At 43.6% G+C, this 26,133-nt stretch overlaps 1 protein-coding gene across 2 annotated transcripts in view; it reads right to left on the reverse strand.

Moving 5' to 3' along the window:
• Window positions 1-26,133, reverse strand: part of LOC146810138 (polycystin-1-like) — a 545,091-nt gene that overhangs the window by 100,611 nt on the left and 418,347 nt on the right. For both annotated transcript variants that reach the window (XR_014966550.1, XM_085617085.1), the window contains exons 33-35: window positions 23,929-23,993; window positions 23,108-23,316; window positions 19,236-19,353 (exon numbers count right to left, since the gene is read on the reverse strand). Coding sequence is in view for 1 of the 2 variants with exons in the window: in XM_085617085.1 (XP_085473211.1) it covers window positions 19,236-19,353; window positions 23,108-23,316; window positions 23,929-23,993 (392 nt within the window). In the remaining variant the exon portion in view is untranslated. The remainder of the gene's footprint in view (window positions 1-19,235; window positions 19,354-23,107; window positions 23,317-23,928; window positions 23,994-26,133) is intronic.

The following is a 26,133-nucleotide window of genomic DNA, read 5'->3' on the forward strand; positions in this document are numbered from 1 at the left end:
AAATGGTAGAACAATACTATTCCTTTTTATTCACTGTACTGCTGGTTCTATATCTCTGCTACTGTGTTACAGTTGTAACAGCGCACTTATTCTACATGAGAAGAACTACGATACAATAAATTCTTATTGTAAAAACGCTCAACTGTTTCTTCTCTGTATCTCTCTGAGAGCAAAACAAGCAAGCACGAGTGACTGGGTGAAAAGTAGTATATTGTTTCCACAAGTCTGAGGTTATTGTGTTCTGAGGTTTCCAAAAAAGCAGGAGATTCTAGAGGCACTGCGAGCTAGCTAATGCAAACCATAGGCTGACATATGCGGCGGGGGTGCACGGAGTCAGTCTGCCACCATACCCACAGTATATGTTATCCATAAACAGCGTAGTGCCTGCATGAGAGGGTACTATTAGGACTACCCTACTACATAGGGGCTTACAATTCAACACCGGTCCCCTCCTAGTTTCCCTATATGCGGATGACACCATCCTCTACTTTAGAGACCCCCAGGTCAACTTGGAGCCCCTCATCAGGGAAATACTCCGGTTTGGCCTCTTCTCCGGCCTAGGTATAAACTGACGTAAGTCAGTGATCTTCCCGTTAACTCCTAGCACGACCCCCTGGAAATGCGAATTCCCTTTTTAATGGTGCACTGACTCCGTCAAATACCTGGGCATTCATGTTCATCTTGATACTGCTCAGATCATTCGTCTTAATTATGGTCAAGCAATCATCACACTCTAATCTCAGATTGAGAGATGGCTGCACTTGCCCTTATCTATAGCTGGCCGGGTCGCAATTCTTAAAATGATAGTATTGCCCAAATCTTTGTATTTTTTCAACAATATTCCTACCCCCCTCAGTAACGTTTTTTTCTACAACTGCGCAAACTCCTTATAAGACTGGTGTGGGGCTGTAAACAAGATCGCGTCCGCTGGCAAATTCTTACCCTTCAATACGATAAAGGGAGATATGGTGTATTAGATTTCCAACTGTATTATTTAGTGGCTCAATGCAACGTTTCACCCCGACGCACGAACCCCTATCTCCGCCCAGAGGCAGATTTTGTCCTTCCTGAGCGGTTATCGACCGTGCTACCCATGGGAGTTCACAGAGACCCTACTGACATACAGACAGTCTCTGCCACTAGCTGGGCCTGGGATAAGCTGCGACGGGTCACCGCTGCTCCCATACTATACTCGTCCGCCCCGCTTGTTTGTTTCTGATCACTGGCGAAAAGTTGGTCCAGCACACCTTAACCAAGTTTGACATCACTACATTTCGGAGCTTATATCCTGAGGGGCACGTTTTTACCCCGTTGGACGACACCCGTTTTCAGGCCGCCACATTCATGGACAGCTTCGTAATGAGCCGGATCCGTTCTGCGCTACGCGCTACTCTGCCCAGTTTTCCCCTTGAGCCGGAATCTTTCCCGCCCTTAACACTTATAATAGAAAACCCCTCTGGGGCACATCTCATTTCTAAGCTATACAAATCATGCACGTCCCTATGACCCGTTTATGACGATAAAGTCCCCACAGACTGGGAGGCAGACCTGGGCCACCCCATCACAGACGATCAGTGGGCTAAGTGCTGTGCAGTGACGCAGGATGTCTCACTTAACAGTAGACATAAGCTGATACATTACAAGTTCCTGCGTCAAATGTACTTCACCCCAGCTAAAGCACACAGGCTAGACCCTACTAGAGCGCACACATGCCGCACATGCGCAGCCCCACATGCTGATTTTGCTCACCTCACATGGACCTGCCCCAAGCTCCACACATTCTGAGAAGTTCACAACACATTAGGTGCCATGACAAAGTTGACCAATATACCCATCCCGGAAGTAGCACTACTGGGATATACCGCGAACTTCCCCAAAAATGTTAGACATTTGGCCTCCCTCAATTTATTGTTAGCTAAACGCGAAATTGCTCTATCATGGGTCCGCAGAACCGCTTCCACCCTGGCAGGCTGGCTAAGCAGCCTGGCTACTCAGCCTGGCTTATTGCAGCACAAACTGCGAGGTATATGCCGGCCTTCTGCCCGGGACCTCTCGGCCTAAAGACATCTAGGGGTCTTACAGGCTATAAGTAAATAATCTACAGCAAGATTCTAGCTCTCAGCTGCAACACGGCATAGTCCCAGAGGGCGTGGGGTGAGGTACTTACCATCACGCATCCTTTATCGGATCTGCTCAATTCTAACCCTACAAACGTCTTATCAGGAAATGTATATGATTCACGGCCTCTGTGGGTATTTAAATGTGTTTGCATCACAGCTATTTCACGCTGATTGATGGGTCATGCAGATATGGGTTGGCCGCGAGGACTATCATTTAATTGCAATATAATAGTGTTCAGATGGATATCAACAGCTTATGAGATGTCTGTTTTATGGTAACTATGTGTCATAAACATTCCAAGTGTTTTGTATTTCAATACTTATTGTTATTATGCCGAGAGGTTGCCAATGATCCTCTATGCCTGCTCTAATTTGTATCTTGCCAAAATGATAAATAAAGTTAAAAAAAAAAAACCTTCAAAAGGTTTACTTCTCTTTTGCAATTGAGCCTACAGGACTGACTTCCTGAAGCAGGTACTATCTCTGATTCAAGTGATCTACTAGCTGAGTCTGTAGAACATGGGATTGACATTGAATCTAGGCCCTATGTGTCTGCTAGGTGCAGTCCTACTCCTTCATTACGGGTACTGAAAGCCATATCATGCAATCATTATCTATAGCCTCTTGGAATATTGCGGGCTTAGCCAGCAAATGGGATAGGTTAGATTGGCTTCAGTTCATTGAATGCCATGCAATTATATGCTTACAAGAAATGCGGCTTATTGACCCTATTTATGGGAATGGGTATTGTACCTACCATACACCAGCAGTAGCTATCCATATGGGCAGGGTCAAGGGTGGGTTGACCACATTTGTTTCTCCTTCCTTCCCTTCGAAGGTGTTATGGACAATGTGTGATTCAGTATATTACTAGATGATCTTGTTCCAGTGTTCTGTAACAAGACTGCAGCTGATTAATCTATATGATAACGTTTTTAACCATTCCAAGGTTGAACTAGCGCACTCTTTACTCAAGGACATTGAGAAATGAACCAGTAATATTTAGGGTGGCTGTGTTTTGCTACTGTTGGGGGATATTAACAAAAAGTTTGTCAGTTCTCTCAGGAGAATATTTGTGGGCTGGAGGATGAGGCCGGGGTTCCTTTTACCCATTTTATACATTGTCCTCTTGGTGATGTACTCAACCTGTTGTTGGCTAAGTTCAACCTCAAATTCTCCTTTGCTGCTCTAAGCCTGACACCAAATACTAAACCCACGTTTGTGGGGCGAGGTACTTTGAGCCATATTGATTTTATTATTTTTTCTAAATCACTAAGAGATTGGGGTTTGGATTACAATCTTGTTGATTACCCACTTAGTGACCACAGGCTTTTGTCTCTCTCTCTCTCTCTCTCTACATAGCTCACTGATCTCTAGAATCTCTGTAGTGGTTTATCATTTGCACTTACTATCCTCTCGGAATCGTGGGATAATAAAAGCATGGTCCAAGGTCAACAAACCCTCTTTCTTAGCTTTTTTTGGGGTCTTTTTATCAAAAGATTATACACAGGGGTGGGGTCCTGCACTCCTCAATAGCCTTAACAAGATCTGTAGAGCAGCATTTGACCTCCTTTTGGTTCCGTACAATAGAGGACGTAAGACACCTGTGAAGACGGGCTTCCTGCTGATATGTTTAAAGCTAACATCCCACTGTGGGTCCCTTTTTTGGCAAAAGTCCCAAATACCGCCTTAGTTGCTGCTCCCCCCCCAAGAACTGGTCCCATGCGACTAATGTTCCTATTTTGTAAAAGGGTTAAAAAAATGAACCCTACCGTTATGGCCCCATCTCACGGATTAATTCCAATGCAAAGATTATGGGACGAATTCTGTTGGACTATTTGCAACTATGGGCCAAGGAGCGTAACAAACTCTTGGATCTCCAATTCGGTTTCAGATACGGCCTAGGCACAGTCGAGCAGTCCTTAAATCTATATCTGTAAATTGCCGAATACATGGGCGCTAAGTGTGGCAAGCTGTTTTTGGCTTTTACGGATTTGAGGTCTTCCTTTCACTCTGTCATAAGGTGTAAATTGTGGGGTATCATGACTGATATAGGGGTTGCTCTTTATATTGCTAATTTCCTTAATGATCTGCACAATGATGTTACTGCCAGTGTAAGGTACAGCATAGGGCGTAACCACCAGCTTTCAGCCTGGCAAGGGGCGTACGCCAGGTCTGTGTCTTGGCTCCTTTTCTCCTTTCCATCTTTATAAACAGCTTGGAGGATGAACTGGTAAACCTCAGTGCAGATTGTCCACAAGTAGGTACCTGCAGTATTCCCACATTACTTTATGCAGACAACACGGTCCTAATTGCCAGGACTGCAACGGCTTACAGCGACTGCTGGACTATTTCTGTGAGTTTATGGCCAGTCTAGATCTTATGGTAAACCAAAACAAGACTCATATTATGATTTTTGGGGGAAGGAAGAAGGATAATGTTTCTTTTGTAGTGAACAGCAAGAAAGTTGGCTCTGTTCCTACTTTTTCCTATCTTGGCATTCCATTTGATACAGGTCTCTCATGGGGACCCTTGAAGACCAGTAGAGCTGTTTCCTTCTCCAAATCAGTGGAGGACGTTCTTAATTTTGCCCGCAAACTTGGTGAGACACCCACAAAGGAACACTCAATGGTTTACAAAGCCAAATGCTGTGCTATTGCCTCGCATGGGGCAGGGGTGTGGGGCATTGAAGATCAGGGGGCCTTGAAAATATTGAAAATGGCTTTATTAAGAGATTGTTAGCTCTCACCCAAAGCACTAGCTCCTTCATCTGCTACACTGAGTCAGGGATTGGCTACATAAGGATTTCATCAAAATTCAACCCCTCCTTTTGTGGCTCAGAATCTAGACCAAAAGCCAGACTTCCTGTAACGGGGCTGTACTTGTGGACTGCTTAAAACTGAGTATTCCATGGCTGATGAATATTCAGAATACTTGTCATAGTATGGGACTGGAGGACTTGTTTACCTCCCTTAGCAATGCACTAGCCAGCTCTATTAGGACTCTAAAGAATGTGTTTTAAAATGGATAAGGAGTGCTATAGATAAACCAACGTTCCAGACCTATAAGGGGATCTGTCCGATTTTGAGTCCTGCACCATGCTTAGTATGCTTGGGAAATATGCATCATAAATTCTTATTGACTAGACTAAGGTTAAGCACGGTGCACTTTTCCGTTACAAGGCCTGTATTTTTTTACAACTTTCCCTTGTGACAACCAGTCACCCCAAACTACCCTACATTTGATGTTATTCTGTAAATGTTATTAGTTGTTGAGGAAATGCTAAATGTTGCTCATCCTCAGGGGGCCACTAATCGTTATTGCAGAGCAGCTTTCATCTACCTGCTAACCTTGCCCACGATCAAGATCTGCTTTTCTTCTGCTATAAATATTGAATGCGCCATTAAGCAGAGGGCTACTGTTTTATGTGATGCTTTATGAATTTTAGGTGGATATTTAATGTATTTTTGTATATTGATTGTTGTGCTTTTTATCTATGTATAGATTGCTTTCTACATATTTGATATTTAACTCAGATAACCCAGGTGACATACGGGACCCCTAACGAGCAAACTCCTAAGGACTTTTTTCAAGGTTTTTGTTCCTCTGGTTTTTGTTTAAGCACTGTGGTAGCTTTTCTGACAACTGATGTTGTATGACTGTTTTACATATTGTCATGAGCTGAGATTTGTATTTATAATGTTTTTAAGTATATCATTTGTTTTGCACTGTGCACTTTCATAGCTCATTGAGCTGAATAAATTGAGTGAATTAAATTGACTGCTACTCTATTAATTCTCTTGTCCTACTGCCTGAGTAAAGGGCTGGACTGGCATCTTGAACCCAGCATTACCAGAGTGACCCCAAGGGTCAGTTGGCTGGCCTCCTGATCAGCCTTGAATCCAGTACCCGGACTCTGCCAGCTGTGAGTCCTATTACCCCAGGTGGTGCCACCTCAGTCCTGGACAGATGTAAGTGGGCCGGAAGATGTTCTACGGCCAATCTGTGGTCCCAGCAGAACCCACACAGAATGACACATCGCCTCGCAAGACACTGCATTGGAACCAATGCATGACCCTTCCCTGATGCAGGACTTTGTATTGTAGCCAGACTCTTAGGAACGCGGCAGTAGCAGTCCAGTCACAACCACTCCAGCGGTCCGACCGCCCTATTACGACTTTGGCCATCGGACTGCTGTTGGAATCTGACTTTGTGGGCCCATAGTAGGCCCCACTTCACCCGGGGCCTCTGAATGGGGCCCGTGGGTAGTTCCATGGGTCTATCCTGTACAAGCGTACACAGTGTCACAGGCACCATGGGGTGCCACCCCACAGGGTGCACGATTTTCCCCACTCATCCCTTTTTTCAATGGGAGCCTGTGTTGTCGGTTGAAACACAGGCTGATTTTTATAAGCCTGGGTCCAAACTGAGGGGGCATGGTGGGGTTGATGCAGGAGACCAATTGCCTTTGGCTGATATTAGTTCAAGCATTCCATCCATCACCTTGGTTTTTAATGCCCACACATCAGCATCCTCTACAACCATTTCTTATTGTAGGGTCTATTTTATGTCAAATTATTGGAGTGCAATTCTCATGATGTAGAGATTTAAAGTGTAGCAATGTGTGTCTATATATGTTTATGAGATTTGTGCCATCTGTGAGCAGAAATAAATCCAAGTTTTTTCAGTAACTGGCAAAAATCATTCTGCCATCATTCACAAATCTACCCGTTCATAAGGGCGAGCAGGTATCTCCCAGCAGATACGAGGCTGTTCACCTCTCCATTGATCTAAGGGGTTCCATGACAAACTAGCATGGAAAACAATAGTGACTCACCAAAATATTAATGTTTACAAAAACTTCAGCTGTGCTATACTTAATTGCAAAAGTCACAAATATTGATGACAAAAATATTGCTGTCAAAAATACCTACATTTAATCTCAAACACATAAATATCGCAACAACAACTGCACACATCCGACAGGGTACCATTCTCCCTGGTGGTCTGGCAGGAGTCTGAGGCCCGTAATATATTTAGTGGTGCCCAGAGGCACCGCCAAGCATATTACAACTTTCCTCACCTCCAGCAATTACATGGGTGCATGCAGGGGGGGCACATGTTGTGACCCTCTGTAGTTTTGCACCCCCAGTTCCTTCCCGTTCAGGAAGGTGCACTAGTGGTCCAAAGAGGTGCTGTTTAAGGCTCACTATGAGCCTTTACACACCATTGCCACCGGCCTGCAACTCCGTCCGCCCACCAGACCACAAAATCACTTGTGGTGCCGACTCTTGGCGGTGCGGGAGCATGGCGTAATCAGGCCCTAAATAATCCCTTTTGTTGCAAGCTTGGTTCCAGCACATGGAATTGAAGCTTTGTATCTCCAAACCACTGTTTTCTCCGCGCATGAACAACAATCACATGTGTGAACCATTTGTCACTTGAAAACCTATACAAATGGATCCTAGAATATCTTGTTCATGAGTAAAAAAAACACTGGGGCGATTCTTCTGCTTGCTGGCACAATCTGTAGATTCAGAAAATTCTCTAGCCTTACTGTACCTAAACACATTGATTCTGACATTCACATAAAGAAAACTGAAAGCATTCTCATTCTAGCCCACTGTACCAGCTGGATAGCTAGACACATCAAGGCATCGTGCTCCATTGAATTATGAAAAGTTCTCCTCACTCTCACAGATGCTGACGTATAGATATGTGGAATTCCCAGTTGAATGAGAGCAACTCCTATTCATTAGGCTAGCTCTCACCTTACGTGTGAATAACACTGATTCTAAAAGCTTGCTTGAACTGCAATATATGGGAACATCAGCAGTGACTGTTACCATGGATGCAAGGATGCAAAGACAATGGGTGGATTTACCTGGAGGCATGTCCATGCAGATCTTGTGCAGACATAAGTCTTCACTGGCTAAGAATACCATATTGGTATTACAGAGCCAGCAGAGACTACTGAAAAACCATCCAGTATTAGACCACTGGTTTCTGATCTCATTCTGGGCATTTTTAGGGAGTTCCAGAAGGTTTGCTGGCGCAGCTACTTTATGGAGAACTATGGCAGTATTCCCACCACCTCTCAACTGGAGGGACGTCACTTGCCCTTCTATGCCCAATAGGATGCTTTTGCCTGGCTGTTTAGTAATCAGAAAAGCAGGAATGGTTATGTGGGAATTAAAAGGCACTGCACTGACCTTCCCACAGACCACCTAGGCAGAGAGGGATCCCTTTCATAATGCAGCTTCACCCATTTCTTGCTGGCTATAAACATTTTTTGTAATATGTTCTTTGACAGGTTTAATTGAGACTGCACAGCATTAACTTTAAACCATGCTGTGTGTATAGTTCCTGAAGCTTGAGCAGAGAGAATGCTGTCATTCTCTCTCTGCTGTGAGATGTCTTTACAGCCAGAAATCTAGGTACCACCAGAGCGATTGCCAGTGGCTGAGATTAATTTAAGCATTCCATCCATCACCTTGCTTTTTGATGCTTTAAGTGTGACGGGTATGCCTAGACGTGGGTCCCTTGCTCACTGTGCCACTGTAATCAAGTTATACCTGGCTGATGAGCCCTAATAAGGGTAAACCCTGTGCTAAGTTGGTTGTGTCACCAGTTCAGAGAGGACTTGGCCTGCAAATTTGGTCTGGACTGTTCCTATTGGAGCAGGGTCAAGACTGATTTGCATATGGCTGGGTCCAAATGAATGTGTAATTGTGTGAAAAAAATTATATATTAGGATGCAGGACCAAGCAAATGGCAGTGGCTGAGACCAATTTTTGCATTCCAGCCATCACCATGTTTTTGATGCACTAAGGGGCCCGATTACAATGTTGGTCGGAAAGGCTCCGAATGGCATTTGCTTCGTCCGAATCCGATTCGGAACCCGCCTTTCCGACCGACTCGGACACTTTTCAAACGACCGATTACGATGGTCGGACTTTCATACTCGGTTCCGAATGGCATTCGGAGTAACCAAGTCGGTCGGAGACGACTTGTACAGGTCTATGGACCGAGCGATTACGATGTCCGATTCAGACCGCCTTTCTGAATTGGTTGTTCCAACATGGATCAGCTGTTGGAATCTGACTTTGTGGGCCCATAGTAGGCCCCACTTCACCCGGGGCCTCCGAATGGGGCCCGTGGGTAGTTCCATGGGTCTATCCTGTACAAGCGTACACAGTGTCACAGGCACCATGGGGTGCCACCCCACAGGGTGCACGATTCTCCCCACTCATCCCTTTTTTCAATGGGAGCCTGTGTTGTCGGTCGAAACACAGGCTGATTATCATAAGTCTGGGTCCAAACTGAGGGGGCATGGTGGGGTAAAAATGATGGACTTTGATGCAGGAGACCAATTGCTTTTGGCTGATATTAGTTCAAGCATTCCATCCATCACCTTGGTTTTTAATGCCCACACATCAGCATCCTCTACAACCATTTCTAATTGTAGGGTCTATTTTATGTCAAATTATTGGAGTGCAATTCTCATGATGTGGAGATTTAAAGTGTAGCAATGTGTGTCTATATGTTTATGAGATTTGTGCCATCTGTGAGCAGAAATAAAACCAGGTTTTTTCAGTAACTGGCAAAAATCATTCTGCCATCATTCACAAATCTACCCGTTCATAAGGGCGAGCAGGTATCTCCCAGCAGATACGAGGCTGTTCACCTCTCCATTGATCTAAGGGGTTCCATGAGAAACTAGCATGGAAAACAATAGTGACTCACCAAAATATTAATGTTTACAAAAACTTCAGCTGTGCTATACTTAATTGCAAAAGTCACAAATATTGACAAAAATATTGCTGTCAAAAATACCTACATTATATCTCAAACACATAAATATCGAAACAACAATATTGTCTACTAATTAAATACACATACCATATCAAAAGTATCAAAAACACAATATTAACTACAATGATATTTTTTTTAAAGAAGAAACACAAAATTAAATAAATATAACAAAAATTAAAAAAGTGTACAAAGATATTCGTACATTAAAACAACAAGCAAAACAGCATTCACTTATATCGCCATATCTATTCCCCATATATTTACTACTGAAAACGAATACATAAAAAAAACATTAAAACAATATAATAAATTAACCATTTATATGTAAACTATAATCACAACAAAAACTAACATTTAAAAGTAAAACAGAATAACTAATTAGGTGCCGATTCCGATCTGGTAAAAAGGCCCTATGAATCGTCGTACGGAGCGTTTTCTCCGTACGACGCGTACCCAGTAAACTGTCATTAAAACCCAGGAAGTACGATTCGTACAGAAAGGCGATTTCCATACGAATCGTAGAAAAGACCGTACAGGGGAAATTACCTTACGAATCATCTCCGGAACAGCCTGTACGCGCCGTCCGTACGAATGTAAGCAGCGTTTTACGGACCAGCAAGTACGATCCGTCCCTACGGCACTCCGTATGTAAGCGCTGTGCCCCCACCCCCGTATGTACGCGCCATACCCCCAGCCCCGTATGTACGCGCTGTACCCCCACCCCAGCCCCGTATGTACGCGCCGTACCCCCAGCCCCGTATGTATGCGCCGTACCCCCACCCCAGCCCCGTATGTACGCGCCGTACCCCCAGACCCGTATGTACGGGCCGTACCCCCACCCCAGCCCCGTATGTACGCGCCGTACCCCCACCCCAGCCCCGTATGTACGAGCCGTACCCCCACCCCAGCCCCGTATGTACGCACTGTACCCCCACCCCAGCCCCGTATGTATGCGCCGTACCCACACCCCAACCCCATATGTACGCGCCGGGGGTACGGCACGTACATACGGGGCTGGGGAGGGGGTACGGCGCGTACATACGGGGCTGGGGGTACGGCACGTACATACGGGGCTGGGGTGGGGGTACAGCGCATACATACGGGGCTGGGGTGGGGGGGCCGTACGACTCGTACCCCGGGCACAAGTGTACCCGGGGTAGGGATCGTACACAGTTCGCTCCGTACGGGACGTTTTCCATACGCTTGTGCATTCGGAATGCCGGTACGGATCGTACTTGTGCGCTCTGAGTTTTACGACTTAAAACTGTCCAGGGACGTCTCGTAGACTTTTCCCAAGGCGATTCGTATGTATTTTTCCCGTACGAATCGTACTTCACCGTTTGTATGGTACTTGTACGATTCGTACGTTAAAAAATACGGATGCGAGTCGTACGGGGAAAAAAAATACAGGATCGGAATCGGCCCCTCAATGTCCACCAAAAAAGGAAATAGCCGAAAAAAGATTTAAATTATATTATTAAAAATATTTTTGTATCACAATTTTTTCTTTTGATATTCTGTTCAAACACCGATCTAACTTCAGGAGCACCATAATTTTAGTTAGGGCAACCCTGCCAGTCATTGAAAGTGGTAAATTAATTTATCTCTCATTATTACTGGGTACTTGGTAGCTTCTCAGTCATCGGTATCCATAGTTTTCTGAAGCAGTAACCTCATAGCCTCTTTGTATTATCACTCTCAGGTACTTCACAGTATCTTTGCACCAGTTTGTTGGGTATTCTAGTTGTGATTGGGTGGTGGCAACAGAAAGAGCATTTCTGCATTTCACAAGTTTATTGAAATTCTGCAAATCCCCCTAAAGTGTAATACTTTGTGAAATACAGGAGTCAAATTTGTCCCGAGTTGTCTAACTTATAGTAAAATATCGTCTGCATACATAGATATAAGCTGTATGGCAGCCCTGAAAGGCAAACCTGTTTGTAATTTTTCTCTCCTAATCAGAAGCCAACAGCTCAACAACCATAACAAAAACCAGGGGGAGGGAGAGAGGGTATCCCTTTCTTTTCCCCCATGCTGATCGCAAATAGCTCAGATATTAAACCATTGATGCACACCATAGCTTGGAATGCTGCATACATTGAGGCTACATATTTCTTCGTGTAGTCGTCTATCTCAAGCCTATGCACGGTAATCATAAAATATGTGTAGTTGAGGAAATGGAAGTCCTTCTAGGCATCTAACTATAGTGCCACTGCTTCCAACTCTGGATGCAATTGGTGTAAGATAGCAGATAGTATGCAGAGGTAGTTATTTGGTGGTAGCCCTATTAGGCATAAATTCTACAACAACAGTCCTATCTGACCTCCTAACCTGAGATATCACATCTCATTTCAGTACACTTCTCTGGTGTATGCTACAGATTATGTGGTCTCTTATTTCTCTTTGAGTTTGAGGAGCCTCGTCAGCAGTTTGGCCCAATACAGTTGTTGACACACTTGGCGATTTCCTTGGGGTCAGTAAAGAGATGCATTTTTGCTCTGAATTTATTTTTATGTTTTTCCAGATAAAGCATTGCATTCTGCACTTCTCGGTCTCTGAGTTGCTTTTTCACCTCTTTGAATCTTCAATGAGGCTCTTGGTTGGACAGCTAGGGTGAAATCTAGGTATTTATTGTTGCTGGATTCTTGATACTGTAGCGGGGCTTTCTTAAAGCCAGTTTTAGGAACAGGTCTCTGTTACAATAATTTAACAATTGGGCTACAAAGGGGTTAGGCTGCACCCCAGGTGGCAAACTAGGTACCAGTGAGTGATGTGCTCTTTCAACCATAAAAATATGGGTGAAGTTAGGGAGATCAAAGAGATTGATGTTATGTTATGTTATGTTAAAATTTCTTATAAAGCGCTCGTACACCGATTGGTTTCTTGGCGCTGAACTTAAGGTTTTGCTGGGACCTCATGTATTTAGTTGTCGACAGAATCTAGTTATTAGCTTGGGTAAATGGCCAAGTCTTAAGGAGTCTACGGAATGTAATTAATTCAGTGCAGGTTCTTATATCTAAAGGGAGAGTGTTCCAGAAGCTGGGGGCCACTACTGCAAACCTGAAGCCACCTATTCGTTTCCGTTTGCAGGAAGGAATGGTTAGAAGGTTCTTGTGAGCAGAGCGTAAGCTCCGTGCAGGTAAATAGTTATGGACAAGTCTGTATATAAATGTTGGGCTAGCACCATGCAGGGTTTTGAAGATAAGGCAACCAACTTTAAACACACATCTTTGTAGGATGGGAAGCCAATGTAGCTCTTTCATAGTGGGAGAGATGTATTCCCATCTGGGTTGTTGGGATATCAACCTTGCTGCCTGGTTCTGAACCATCTGCAGACTTTTGGTGAGATAGAGCAGAATGCCAAAGTATAGTGAATTGGCATACTCCAGGTGTGATATCACCATGGCTAGGACCACCTGGATTAAGGCTTCCCGAGTGAGTAATCTCCTAATCTTCCTTATCTTCCTCAGCTGAAAGAAACAGGTGAAGGTCACTGCTCCTAAATGAGGATTCCCAGTGAGATCACTATTGATGATCACTCCCAGGCTTTTAGCTGAGGAAGAAGGGTTAGGTGGGGAGCCTAGTTCACTTGGCCAGAACTGTGCGTTCCAGGGATTCAGGGGACCACCTATCAGAATCACTTCTGTTTTGTCTGGGTTTAATTTTAACTGGTTGTTATTCATCCAGTCACGGATGTGTAACATCGTTGCCTGGAATTCAGATATCGAGTCAGGTGAATTATCAATTGCAAACACCAGTTGCAGATCACCTGCATAATTTTACATGCATACCTTCCTATTTTTCAGGGAGTGGAGTAAGGGAAGAAGGTAAAGATTGAATAAGTGAGGGGACAATGAGGAGCCCTGCGCTACTCCACATGTTGTTGCCATTTTAGGTGCAGAGAACTGGGAGAGACGCACTGACTGAGTACGTTCCTCGAGAAATGGCTCAACTCAGCTAGACGCCATCCCCTTGAGACCGGCCATCCTGACACGGTCGATCAGGATACCATGATCGACCGTGTCAAATGCCGCTGACAGATCCAGCAGCACCAAGGCCTGGGGGGAGCCCTTATCGGCTTCCTTTCGAAACGTATACAGTACAGTGAGTATTACTGCCTCTGTAGAATGGGCTGGGCGGAACCCTGCTTGGTGAGGATCAAGGTAATCCGACTGCTCAATGAAAGCACAGAGACATTTGGCCACATGAGATTCCAATATTTTGGCCAAATAGGGAAGCAGGGAAATAGGCCGCTAGTTAGTCAAGATCCCAGGGTCTGCATCTGATTTTTTTAGCAGGGGGACAACTGTTGCTTCCTTAAAAGCTTTCGGAACACAGCCCTGTGCTAGAGAGTCATTAAGGAGTGCCAAGGCGGGTCCGGGGAAAATGGTAAAAACTTCTTTTGAAATATGGGGCGGTCAACTGTCCATAGGCGATCCCGACTTTACTTTAGACAGAAGGCCCAAAAAAGTCTGACTGTGTATTGCTGAGAACTGTTCGAGAGAGCACAAATTTTCCAGCATTGAGGGTGAACCCTCAGGAGCAGGGCAGCGGGGAATACTGGCTTTTATTGTAACAATTTTATCAATAAAGAACGAATTGAGGGAGTTACAAAAGGCTTGGCTGGGAGTAGATTTTAAAGTAACTCTATCAGGATTGGATAATTCGTTCACAATGGCAAATATTTCTTTGGACCTGTTGGTAGAGCTCATGATTTTTGAAGAGAAGTAACCAGCCTTAGCTGAAGAAATTGATTTTTTATACTCTTTCAGTTGGATCAAATAGCTCTCTTTTTTATCTAAGGAGTAGCTAGATCTCCATTTCCTTTCGGATTGACGAAGTGCTAGTTTTTGGCTTTGTAAATCAGGAGAAAACCATCTTTGTGCCTCGTGGCGTCTTGCTGATCGAATTGTTCTTAGTGGAGCATGTTCATTGCTGGCCACAGTGAGTCATGCTGTGAGATTTTTCTCACTTGAATTAATTGACGTCTGGTGGATAGGAACTGTATTTGCTAAGGTGGCATGGAAATTGGTTATATTAATATTGTTCCAGTTCCTAGCTACTAGTCTTTTTAGACTTGGGGGTTTTACTATAGCAATGTCATTGATAGTAAACTGAATTAAGAAGTGATCAGACCAAATGCAGACAGTCAGTGTGGATACTGTAATATTAGCTGTCCACACCTGGTCCAACGTATGTCCCTTATTATGTGTAGCCTTAGTTATTTGCTGAATAGGGTTTAACCCAGTAAGAAGAACGTTCAATTCTTTGGCATGGGATCCGCCTTGTGTGTCGTTGGCCCAACTGATAAGCATCTTCTCGATAAATACCACAGTTTGGCTTTGATTGGTGTTTTCCATCAGGCCTAAAATACTGACATTGTAACAACAAGAATGTGACTTGAGGTCACAGTTGCCAGTATTTTCTCCATCTTGATAAGTTTCTTCTTTGAGGTCCCACTGTCATCTTTGAGGTCTAATATTCTACCTTCAGAACCCTCAGAAAGCCTGACAGGCATTTACCTCTGAATCCTTTCTGTTAGATGATCCAATCTAATGGTGACTGAATCAATTTCAGCAACTGTATCAATTTTAGTGTCTATTGATTTTAAACGAAATGTTTGTTCCATGAGGATTGTGTTTATATCACCTTCTTTGGGATTGTCTCCCTCACCTGTTGCTCCCGCTGGATCTCCACTCGGTGATGTGGCTTTAGGGATTTTGCGCTGGTCCAAGGACAATTTGCCTCTTGTGTCATAAGGCCACTTTTATGTAAGGTCCAAAGCAGGCGCTCAAAATATTTCACGAGATGGTGTAATATAGTAACCCCCACAATTCTGAAACAACATTGTATAGTCTGTTCCTTATTTCTTTACTATTGTGCCAGATTAACAGGTTTCACTTAGCTTCTTCACGTCAAAGTGATTTCACTTAATGTACCTTGTTGTACACAGTTATGGCTGCTAAGGTTAGTATTACCAGCAGGTGTATCAAGAGTTAGGTTTAGCCTATTTATTCATTCACGTCTTGTCTGGCAATTAGAATTGTTTGTTAGTCACATGCATTTCTTGCCTTCTTTTTATACTGCAAGACCTGCCATGTTCCATATGGCAGGCACCAGCCATGTCCACATTTTTCCAGATGTAGATGGATTTTGATTCAGCCACGTGATTAGTATCCAGAAAACTATCTGGAGGATCTACTTCACACTGACTAAAGATTCAGTTCCAGGCCCACGGTCGCTCCCATGCACACGGCCACTGGCCGACTTTATTGTGTGTCTTACAACCATTGTTTCATTCTGTTGAAATTGTCACAGCTCCGTATCATATTCAGACCTATACAGTGTTTGCTGCATCACACAGGGGTCCGGTACATTCATTAAATGTGAAAGGCCATGCAGTAATTCTCGGCACATTGTATTGCAGTGCTCCAGTCTCGCCTAGCTCATTCTGCGACCTACAACATGCTGTCATTGCACTTGTCCTATAATTCGAAGCTGACGCTCATTTCAGTCACGCAGCTTATTTTTGCCACATTAAAGTATAAATCATAGTCTTTTATGGCTACGGTTATTTGAAGGTTACTGTTTTGGTCCTGGGGTCCGATTCTAGCCCTAACACTTGTCTTGTCTTCATGACAGGTCATCAGCACTGCCAACATCAGGAGGCTTCTATGATGTAATGCTCACTTGTACTGGAGAATACTGTTACTGTGGTGGATTGGAGCTGAAGGGCTAAATATTCAGACCACTGTTCTTGGTGGCTGCTGCACGGTTAGACCTCAGGCACATCAGGATAGTGCAATCGACCAGCAGAAATGTTTACGCACTGAATCACGCTTCAACAGTAGACAGATGGTGTTAGATATGAGGTCGGGCATCGGTTGTGCAGCCAGGTCGGCTTATGGCAAGCCCAGGACCCCAACACCACCTAACCTTGATAACATTCATGAGATATTTTCTGAGTTTGTGAAGTTTTAGGATGTGAAATTAAGCATCCTTGAATCTGATGGCATCCAAGAAATCATTTTTTTTTTCTGATGTTACTATTTTTTACTTAAAGCATTCTGACTGTTTAGTGTCAATTGTTATGCACACGGTGGCTGCCACGCGGTGCAGGGATTTATATAGGTGCACCCATCCCCCCAACAGGAAACTGCTAGAGGAACCACAGTTCTAATATGCCCCTTGATTGCAGTATGGGTGTTCTTTTATATTTATATTTTATTTTATTATGACAACGTGTTTCCTACTGCTACAAAGCTTTCAGACAGGCTCTTCCTGTCAGAAAGTCCAAAATGAAAAGCCTGGCGGAAACTGACATCATAATCTCCACGGCAGAAAAGCCGTCTGTAGTGGATTATGTGTGGCCTCCGACTGGCCGATGGGCTCCTTGAGCCCATCGGAAGCTAGTCAGATTGACCAGCCAGTTTCAAATCAGACAGCCTTCATTGTAATAAGGCTGTCGGATTTGAAACCTTGGATGTCAGTCAGAAAGCCTCCGACTTGCGGTCGGAGGCTTTCAGACTGACATTCAAATCGGCCCCCAAGTTGTGTATCTTTTGTCTGGAATTCAATAAAATCCAAAAACCTGCTGCAATTAATGCTGTCATAGCATGACAGCAACAACATAACGTTAGCTGATCTGCAAGCTAATGATTCTGTGGTACATATCTTCTTGCCTTCCACTTCTCTGTGCCTACTCACTTTGTCAGAAAGATCTGCTGTTCAACCTGGGGTTGATCAATTTTCTATCCCCAATAACTGAATGACATTTTGGATGTTCCTTGACATGTTGTGGTTCTGACCTATATTTATTTTCCAGTCTTGGTACAGCGGGTATGATTGCAGCTAATGCTCTGCAAACTTGTCTAGCAATGCCAAGGGGGCTGCAGTTGTTACTTGTTTTATTGAGGAAATTCCTAAGAGTAGGAACATTTGCAAAAGCAGCATTCCTTGTTGCTTCTTCTATGTAAGCAAAATGGCAGAGGGCTTAAAACAGAAGAAATGTTTCTTTTCATATGATGAATATATTTTGCAATCTTCCTAATCAATGATGTTGGTCAAATCCCATTGGAAGGATAACCTGCATTTATGCTAATAGAATCCAATTGGGTAAGAGGAAGGTCATTGTCCTGGGTAGAACTTCAGTCAAATGTACACCTGAACTTACTTTGAGAGGTTTCATGAAATGCAAATAATTTCGCTCTGCCTCAGGCCAGGGTTCCAGAGTTAGGGTCCCTGCCCACTCAGGTATCGACCAACAAGTTTTAAACATCTGAATAATTTTGAATGCATCATGTAAGAGTTGATTCATTTAGAAAGTCCTGGCAGGTGTGAAGTGGGAGCAAGCATTTGCAGAAACCATGGGTCCTTGTGCTCGTAAGCCTTCTACATAATGCAGAGTTTTTAAATGTAATCCTACACTCCACTTCTGATGACTGCATTTCCTTCAAGATTATTTACCATGATCCTCCTGGCCACCAAGGTATGTGCTCTGTACCCAGACAGCAGCTTTTGTGGTAAACTTCTGCTTATTGAATTACAGTAATCCATGCAGTGTCTCTCCAGTAATCTCATTAGTGCTACCAGGCTGCAGTCTTTAGAAATAGGAAGATCCTCGAAAGCATGTACAGCTGCATGCTGAAAGCCACAGAGTTTATTTGAAGTAAAAATGACAGTTCTGCATCAAAGATTATTCCAAAGTTCCTGAATTGTCTGGAGGTTGCAGATGCAGTTCTTGTGATTTTTCGTTAATCGCTGAAGAGTTAGAAATTTGCTCTGAACCTAGGTGTAATCCCACACACACAAATGTCTGACTGTTAAGCAGTATCCTCTATGAATCGGGCCTAAGTGGCTGGAACTGTTGTCGCAGAGAGTGCAGGGCTAAACTGTGCCCGGACACAAGAAAGAGCAGGCAAGACAATCAAAAGCGCAGTTGGAAGGAAGGAAGCCGTAGGAGCTGGAGAAAGAAAAGGGAAGTGATGATAGTTGTAGAAGGATTTGTGAAGTATCAGAAGAGGGTACTCAAGGGAGAAGAAAGAAGAGAAGGAGCTGAAGTGGAATGAAGAGAGACAGGAGGGAGAGAAAGCAACACTTAGGGAAAAGAGGAAAGAGAATAAAAAAAGCAGGGTAGTACAAGCAGAATAAACAAGAATATAGGCAACAGAAAAGGAAAGAAGGAATTTCGAATCAGTGGATAATCAGGATAACCTAAGCTCCAGTAATAGAATGAAAAGAGTAAAGGAAGGAAAGGTTGGAGAATGGGAATTTAAAAGAGGAAATAGATGAAGGGCATACATTTCAGAGATGAGATCAGCTTCAGCCCTTGGTGAAAATCTCCCACTGTCAGACGTAACATGGTCAGAACCTTCATTCTTCCGAGCATCTTTCATGATGGAGTTAAGGATATCTTCTTCTAAAATTGGAAAAAAGGTGAACATATTATAATTGATCCATCAAACGTTATGCTCAACATTTAACCTGACTTCAAAATGAGGTCTGCAGGATCATGTCCCTAGAACAAATTCCCATGAAATTACACACTAGAGAAGATGCGTTCATTCCATCGATCTCAACAACATTGCATCATGCAGAATGTAAGCACATGGCGTCGTACACCATGCTGAATGTCACCCAGTTGCACCAAAATTAAATGTGTCACACCACTCTGAAGCAATCCAAGGACAAGATGCTTAAATGTGTTGCGCCATACATAAATTCCATGCTTACATTAATAACATCACTCATAAAATGCACCCTATAACATCACACTCAAATGCTTTAGACCAAACCAAATGTTATTTAATGGCTTCTAGCTAAAATGTGTTTTGCTACACTGTCCCTAGGCAGTGGACAGGACAGGAAACTAACGAATGGAATACAAGTACCCACCACAAATGCAAGTTTTATTGCATAGGCATACCTACTTTGATGTTTGGGTGCTCCCCAGTAAAGCACAATCACATTTTCCCATGGAATGAATTTGTTGGACTGAGAGCGAGGCCTTGTAGGGATGTACCCTTTTTGACATGGTCACCCCCACTTTTTGCCTGATACATGATGTGATTTTGACTGAAAGTGCACTGGGTTCCTGCTAACCAAGTCCCCAGTGCCGCAGCTCTTTCCCAAAACTGTACAATTGTTCCCCAATTGGCAAAACCAAAACATATAAAAAATAAAAGAATAAATGCTTGTTTATTATCGGGCTCTCCAGTGCTTTTGTTGGAACATATATTTCATGGTTTCTCCCAAGTACCTATTTTTCTTGTTGCACTTTTCAAACTTCTTCCTCAGACTCTACCTTCCCCTGTCTGTGGAACATTGTTTTTTCTCCGACACCAGGAATGACAGTGCCCCTGTGCACACTGCGCATGCCTACAATAGCTGCTTCATTCATGCCTAAGCTGGAGCCATCTTTCAGGTTTGACTGTCAGTGGCGGGATTTAATGATCACTTTCTCTTGACGATAACAGAGTCTTGGTGATACAAGCACTCACTGGGAATTCTTCTGACAGGCCCGTCTCCTCTTGAAATATTCAGTGATGATGATCTCTATGGCATGGCATGTTCCCATCAGGTCCATTATATGAGGCGCATGCGTGCATAAATAGCGTGTTCTTTTTAGTATTTTATTCTTGTCGATACCTATAAAAGATGCACAGCAAAGCAGCGATGTGCGGCCAGGCCTTGTTAAATTAAATCTAGGGGTGGTGCCGGCACCCCGGTAAACTCTGCTCTGCCAGGATGATGGAGTTTTTGCTGGACTTAGCGTTCCAAGCAGAGCACAGAGTGACAAAAACTCCATGAACTCCGCTGGCAGAGTGGAGTTTGCCGCCCACCCTTAATCCTTACCCTGCTCCCATGCCAGGGAGAGAGTAGTGGCACCCCACAGGGCTGTCCTGCTGCCGGCCCAGCTCCAAGACACTCTCCACTAACACTCAAAATCCTTCAAGAAAATTCTCTTCTCTCTCTCACACACCGCTATGTATTCAGATACCTAATCTCTCATCTGCAGTCATTAGTCACTCACTCCAGTCCAAGCCCACATGGCTCATTCTACCATCCTAGCAGGGATGCAGTGCTCTTCCTAAATTCCTGGTCTCACTAACTGTGGAAGTATTGAAGGGCCTCCATGAGCACTGCACAGATATGGTCTACCTACACAATCTCCTATACCAGGAGGGAAGCGTTCCCAACACACACCAGGGGCCGTATTAGACATTCGGTGTATTTTCCTTCATTTCCTTTTAAAAGGTGCAGCCGGCGCAATGAAGGAAAATGTGCTGCATTATGATGAATGGGCTGCTGCAAACTCGCTGCAATCATGGGGTGCACTGACAGTGCGCCAGCACTATCGGTATTACAGAATGAGCCGCATAAGCATCTGCACCCCTTCTGCAATACCGAAGTGCCCCGGCGGCACGCAAAGAAGCGCAAACGCCTGTTGCACCCCCGGGGCACTTGTATAATACGGCCCAAGGTCGATAGCCACTTCAATCATGTGACCTGGATCACGAATACTGGCACTCGTAGCTATGCCTGTTTTGTGTGTGCCCTCTATGCAGATGAACACCTCTCAAAAAAAGTTTTCTCCTTGAGAAGCTAAGTGTACAAATCTACTGTAACTGCTGATTCAGAAAGATGACATTATTTAGAAAGATGTGCTTCTACCACCAACCTAGATTACTTGTGCAGCATTTGAGAATTAATTCCCTAAAAAGTACTGAGCTCTTGATTTTTCAAAATGTCATTTATCTCCTTCAGGATAATATACACTAGCTAAACTCTTATCGGACGGTAAAATTAAGATGTATTCATTCTAACAGCTTTCCCTTCAGTTCAGTTTCTCAAATAAGTTTTTTAAATCTTCAGATAAAATAATCCGTAAAGGCAAAAAACTCAGCAGTGTTCAAGATTAATAGAGCCATCCATTATGTTGTAAAATCATAAAAACAGAATTGATTTGGATTTCCAAGTTGTGCAAGAAATAAATAGGGAAAATAGAAGCTTATTTTGTTTTGAGTAGAAGGTCAATTGTTCCACTTGCCGGAAGGAGTGCACAAATCTAGCCACAATACTAGCTTATTGCACTGACTTTCAGAGTTTCTAGGTTAATTTCTTTTTGTAAGGAGTCTCAAAGAGACCGAAATCTACTTACATGTCAAAACAATGTATTTTGCCTCAGCGTAGAGTATGGGGGAATAAAAAGAGTGAGAGAGAGGTTCTTAATTTCTTTTGTAGAGTAGCTTAACCCAGGCCCAGCTGGATATGTCCCCTGCTGAATAGGCCTTAGTGATGAAGGAAGTACGTCCTTCTTCTGGAAAATCAAATAGTGGCTTTCATGGAGGTGAGAAAATACTATTATTCATGAACACCTTATAACAAGGGAAATTCTGATTGAGACAATGACAAGCTGTGTCTATGGGTGCTTCCATTACTCTCCAGTAACCCTGAACCTGTTTCAATCTCCCATTACTACCCATCTTGCTAGTACACACTATGGGGCCTATAATGATCCTGATACACATTAGTGTCTTTGTCACATAAAAACCCATTGATGCCCACAGGATCTGAACGCATGTTCACATGCACTTGTAGCACCATTCTTGCTGCTGAGATCCCGTAGTACGTTCACATCTTCCGTCGACATCTTCAGCCAGGATACCTGTGCAATACAATTCTTACACCCAGCATCGATCTGAAAGCAACTTCAAATCCTTAACATCACGCTTTGACCCAGGCTCGCAAACCACAGACCCAGTTCTTGAACTCGGGGCCTGAAAGCATGTTCACTGACCCATGCAAAACAACAAATGATACAGAATATGTAGGAAGTTCATATACAAATGTAGCACCAACACCATCCTCCAATACAGCTCTTAACCCCATGATTCCAACTCACGTTTAGATCATCGTGATCCAGCTCTCGGGATGCCCATGTGCTCTGTCTTGTCCTAAACTTGACTGATGCATTCTCACTCTGAAACATCTTCCTTCCTGCATTCACTTTCATGATCATGCCTTTCCCGAACACTGTTTCTCCAGCTGCCCAGGGTATTGTACAACTTCAACTTCCTTTTTCCATTACGTACCATGGAATTTATTAGAGGAAGGAGTGTTGTAATGCTCTGCCAATGCTCTACATCCCAAACCCCAGAGCAATTCTGTACCTGATAGAGAGAGGTGATCATAGCTCGACTTCCTACTGCTGTCAGAGAAGGACATGGGATCATCGTCTGAGCTGGAGGGATACTCGATCCCCAAGGTAAGCAAGGCCTTTTTTCTCTTCAGGATCCGGCTTCGAGTGAGGAGGGGGTCGGAGTTCAGGAGATCAGGGATGTCGAACATGCTGTCGCAAGAGGGCCATTGCTTCACATAGCTGTAGAGATGCACGTGTCAAGAAAATGAAAGAATGACAACTTTGTACAAGGTCGAGCAATGATGGCAGCTACTACCAGACCATACTTGCCAACACTTCCCCTTTATGTGGGAATTGAAAGCAACAGGGATAACTGGGTGAGCCTAGATATTACGGTAAATATATTCTATGCTTTTAAGGCTCAGTGAAAATAGCATCTGAAAGAAATCTGTCTTAATCTTTAGCAGAGCAAACAAACTTCTCCACTCTATCAGACTCCTGCCAGCTTGACCCATTTCTAACATGTCGTACTTCATGCCATTCTGCTATTGTGGCCCACAACAAACCTCTGCCTGTACCTGCCAATAAACTCCAATTAGCTAATAAAAAAGATCAATAGATTCATAATTAACAGATAATAGGTAATATTTTCTCTAGAGCATCTCAGGCATGGTGATAGGATGTTTTTAGGCAATAGTAACGAATGTGTGCTTATTTTTTAAACAGTGCCTATTTTGTAATTGGTTATTTTCAGTATCAGTCTAATGCATCTGTTAGAGTGTACGTACACCCCATAGGTATGTGTGCCCACCATTCTAGCATTCAGGTTGTCCTCCTTCAGACTATGATTACCTTTCATTGTCCAGATTGATGGTATTGTCTGGGCTGCATATGCGTTTCCTGCTGAGAAAAGACTCCTAAAAAGAAATGTTCAAAGTGTGATTTGGTAAACAGTACCCCAAAAGTATGAGAATATAAATTACACATCAAGTCAGGAGACTGATCAACAGAACCGCAGCTCCAACTCAGATAACCAAGGCTTCAATAACCCACAGATCCATGTCAGCAACAACCACCAGAACCAAAACACACAACAATTAATGAACGAAGAGCATCAAAAACACACAAAAAGAAGTTCTTGTACACAAGTCAACAAGATGAATATCAAAAACCAGAATCACACAATGAAACATAGAAATGTACAAGCCTATCTGAAAAAGAAGTGTCAGACCTTGGCGTGGATTCCCCTGCCTTTTTGGCTCTACCTCCTCTATTTCTGACTGTGTGCTGTGTTTCGTTTTGCTGGTTTAGGTACCCTGGGCACTTGGCCACTGCTGATCAGTGCCAAAGTGTATGTGCTCCCAGTGTAAATTGGTTATCCATGATTGGCATATTTGAACTACTGGTAAGTCCCTGGTAAAGTGCACTGTGTGTGCCCAGGGCCTATAAATCAAATGCTAATAGGGGGCCTGCAGCAGTGGTTGTGCCACCCACATGAGTAGCCCTGTAAACGTGTCTCAGACCTGCCATTACAGGCCTGTGGGTGCAGTTGGCAAATCTTGTAACATGATGTGCAAGTTTGGTTCAAAGGGTGGCCCTTTAAGCTTAGAAAGTACAATGTTTAAATCCCAAGTTGGCGTTGGAAGCATTCTTGGTGGAATAATTCTCAACAAACTTCCAAAAGGCCATTGTAACAGGTATCCTAAAATGACTGGATGTTCTGTAAACATGGAATGATACCTGATGAATGAATTCATACTAACATGTAAATGAAGCCGGACATTTGTAACATTAACAAATATTTAATCAGTTCTTGTACATATGCCTACTGGGCATCAACTTACATGGAGAGATAGTAACTAGTAGAACGTTTCCACTTTGATCCAGAGTAAGACAGGACAGATATGGTTGGAGAGTTCTGGTTGATGGCGTTTACTCCAGGAGGGGTAGTAGGCATAAGTAAGTAAGTCCATAGTAGGCTTCAGTATTGAACACTTGGCTCCTTTAAGAACGTTGAAACATTCTTCTAGAAGTGGCAAATGACCACATTCTAAGATCTCAGATGCTAAGTTTAACAACTGTGTTTTTGAATGTAAGAGATTTAGGGGCTCATTTATGAGCCCCTGCGTCACTTTTGCGCCACCGGTGCGTCACTTTTTGTGACGCACCAGTGGCGTAAAACATGCGCCATGATGCGCCATATTTACAAAGTGACGCATCTACCTAGATGCGTCACTTTGCAAACCCCTGCGCTACATTATACCTGCGTCAGGTATAATGTATGCAGGGTGGGCGTTCCCACGTAAGTAAGCATCGTAGAAGTGACGCAGTGAAATCTACGAGATTTCACTGCGCCACTTCTAGGGTGCAAATGCGTCAATATCTTACGCCTGCCTCACAGCAGACGTAAGACTGACGCAGGCCCTATCACATGGGGCTTGCCCCATGTGAAAGGACACATTGCTGGAGTTGCGTCACTTTTGTGACACACTCCAGCAATGCGTCACTTTTGCGCCTACAGATACGTCAGAAATACTGACGTATCTGTGACTCCTTGCGACATGATGCGTCATACTGTAAATATGACGCATCACTGGAGTCGCAGGGAGGGCGCAGTGAAAAGTGACGCATCACTGTTTTCACGCAGTGATGTGTCACTTTTCATAAATGAGGCCCTTTGTGTTTTGCAGCAAAATGTGTGTAGTGTTTATTAAGTCAGAAGAAAAAAAACAAAACTATAGCTGATTGGCCTAGGTTTTGGCCATGAAAACCCTTGCCATAGGAGCCTGGCATGGCACATCTTCCATATGAAACATAGAAGAAGATGTAGAAACGGAAATGCATATGACTCTGACCAATCTAACCATGACCCTACTTATTGGTGATGTAGATTCTTAATAACAAGAGGTTGGTATTTTCTCTTGTTTTTTGTTGTTTACAGATCTATCTGTGGGGACCCTTCTATGTAAAACTATTGGTTGAGAACACTCGTCTTGATACCATTTGTGTGTTTGCTCATGATTTCTAATCTGCCAAATAGCTATCCCTGGTCAGGTA

Source organism: Triturus cristatus, chromosome 7, assembly GCF_964204655.1.
Source record: "Triturus cristatus chromosome 7, aTriCri1.1, whole genome shotgun sequence".
NCBI lineage: Eukaryota > Metazoa > Chordata > Amphibia > Caudata > Salamandridae > Triturus > Triturus cristatus.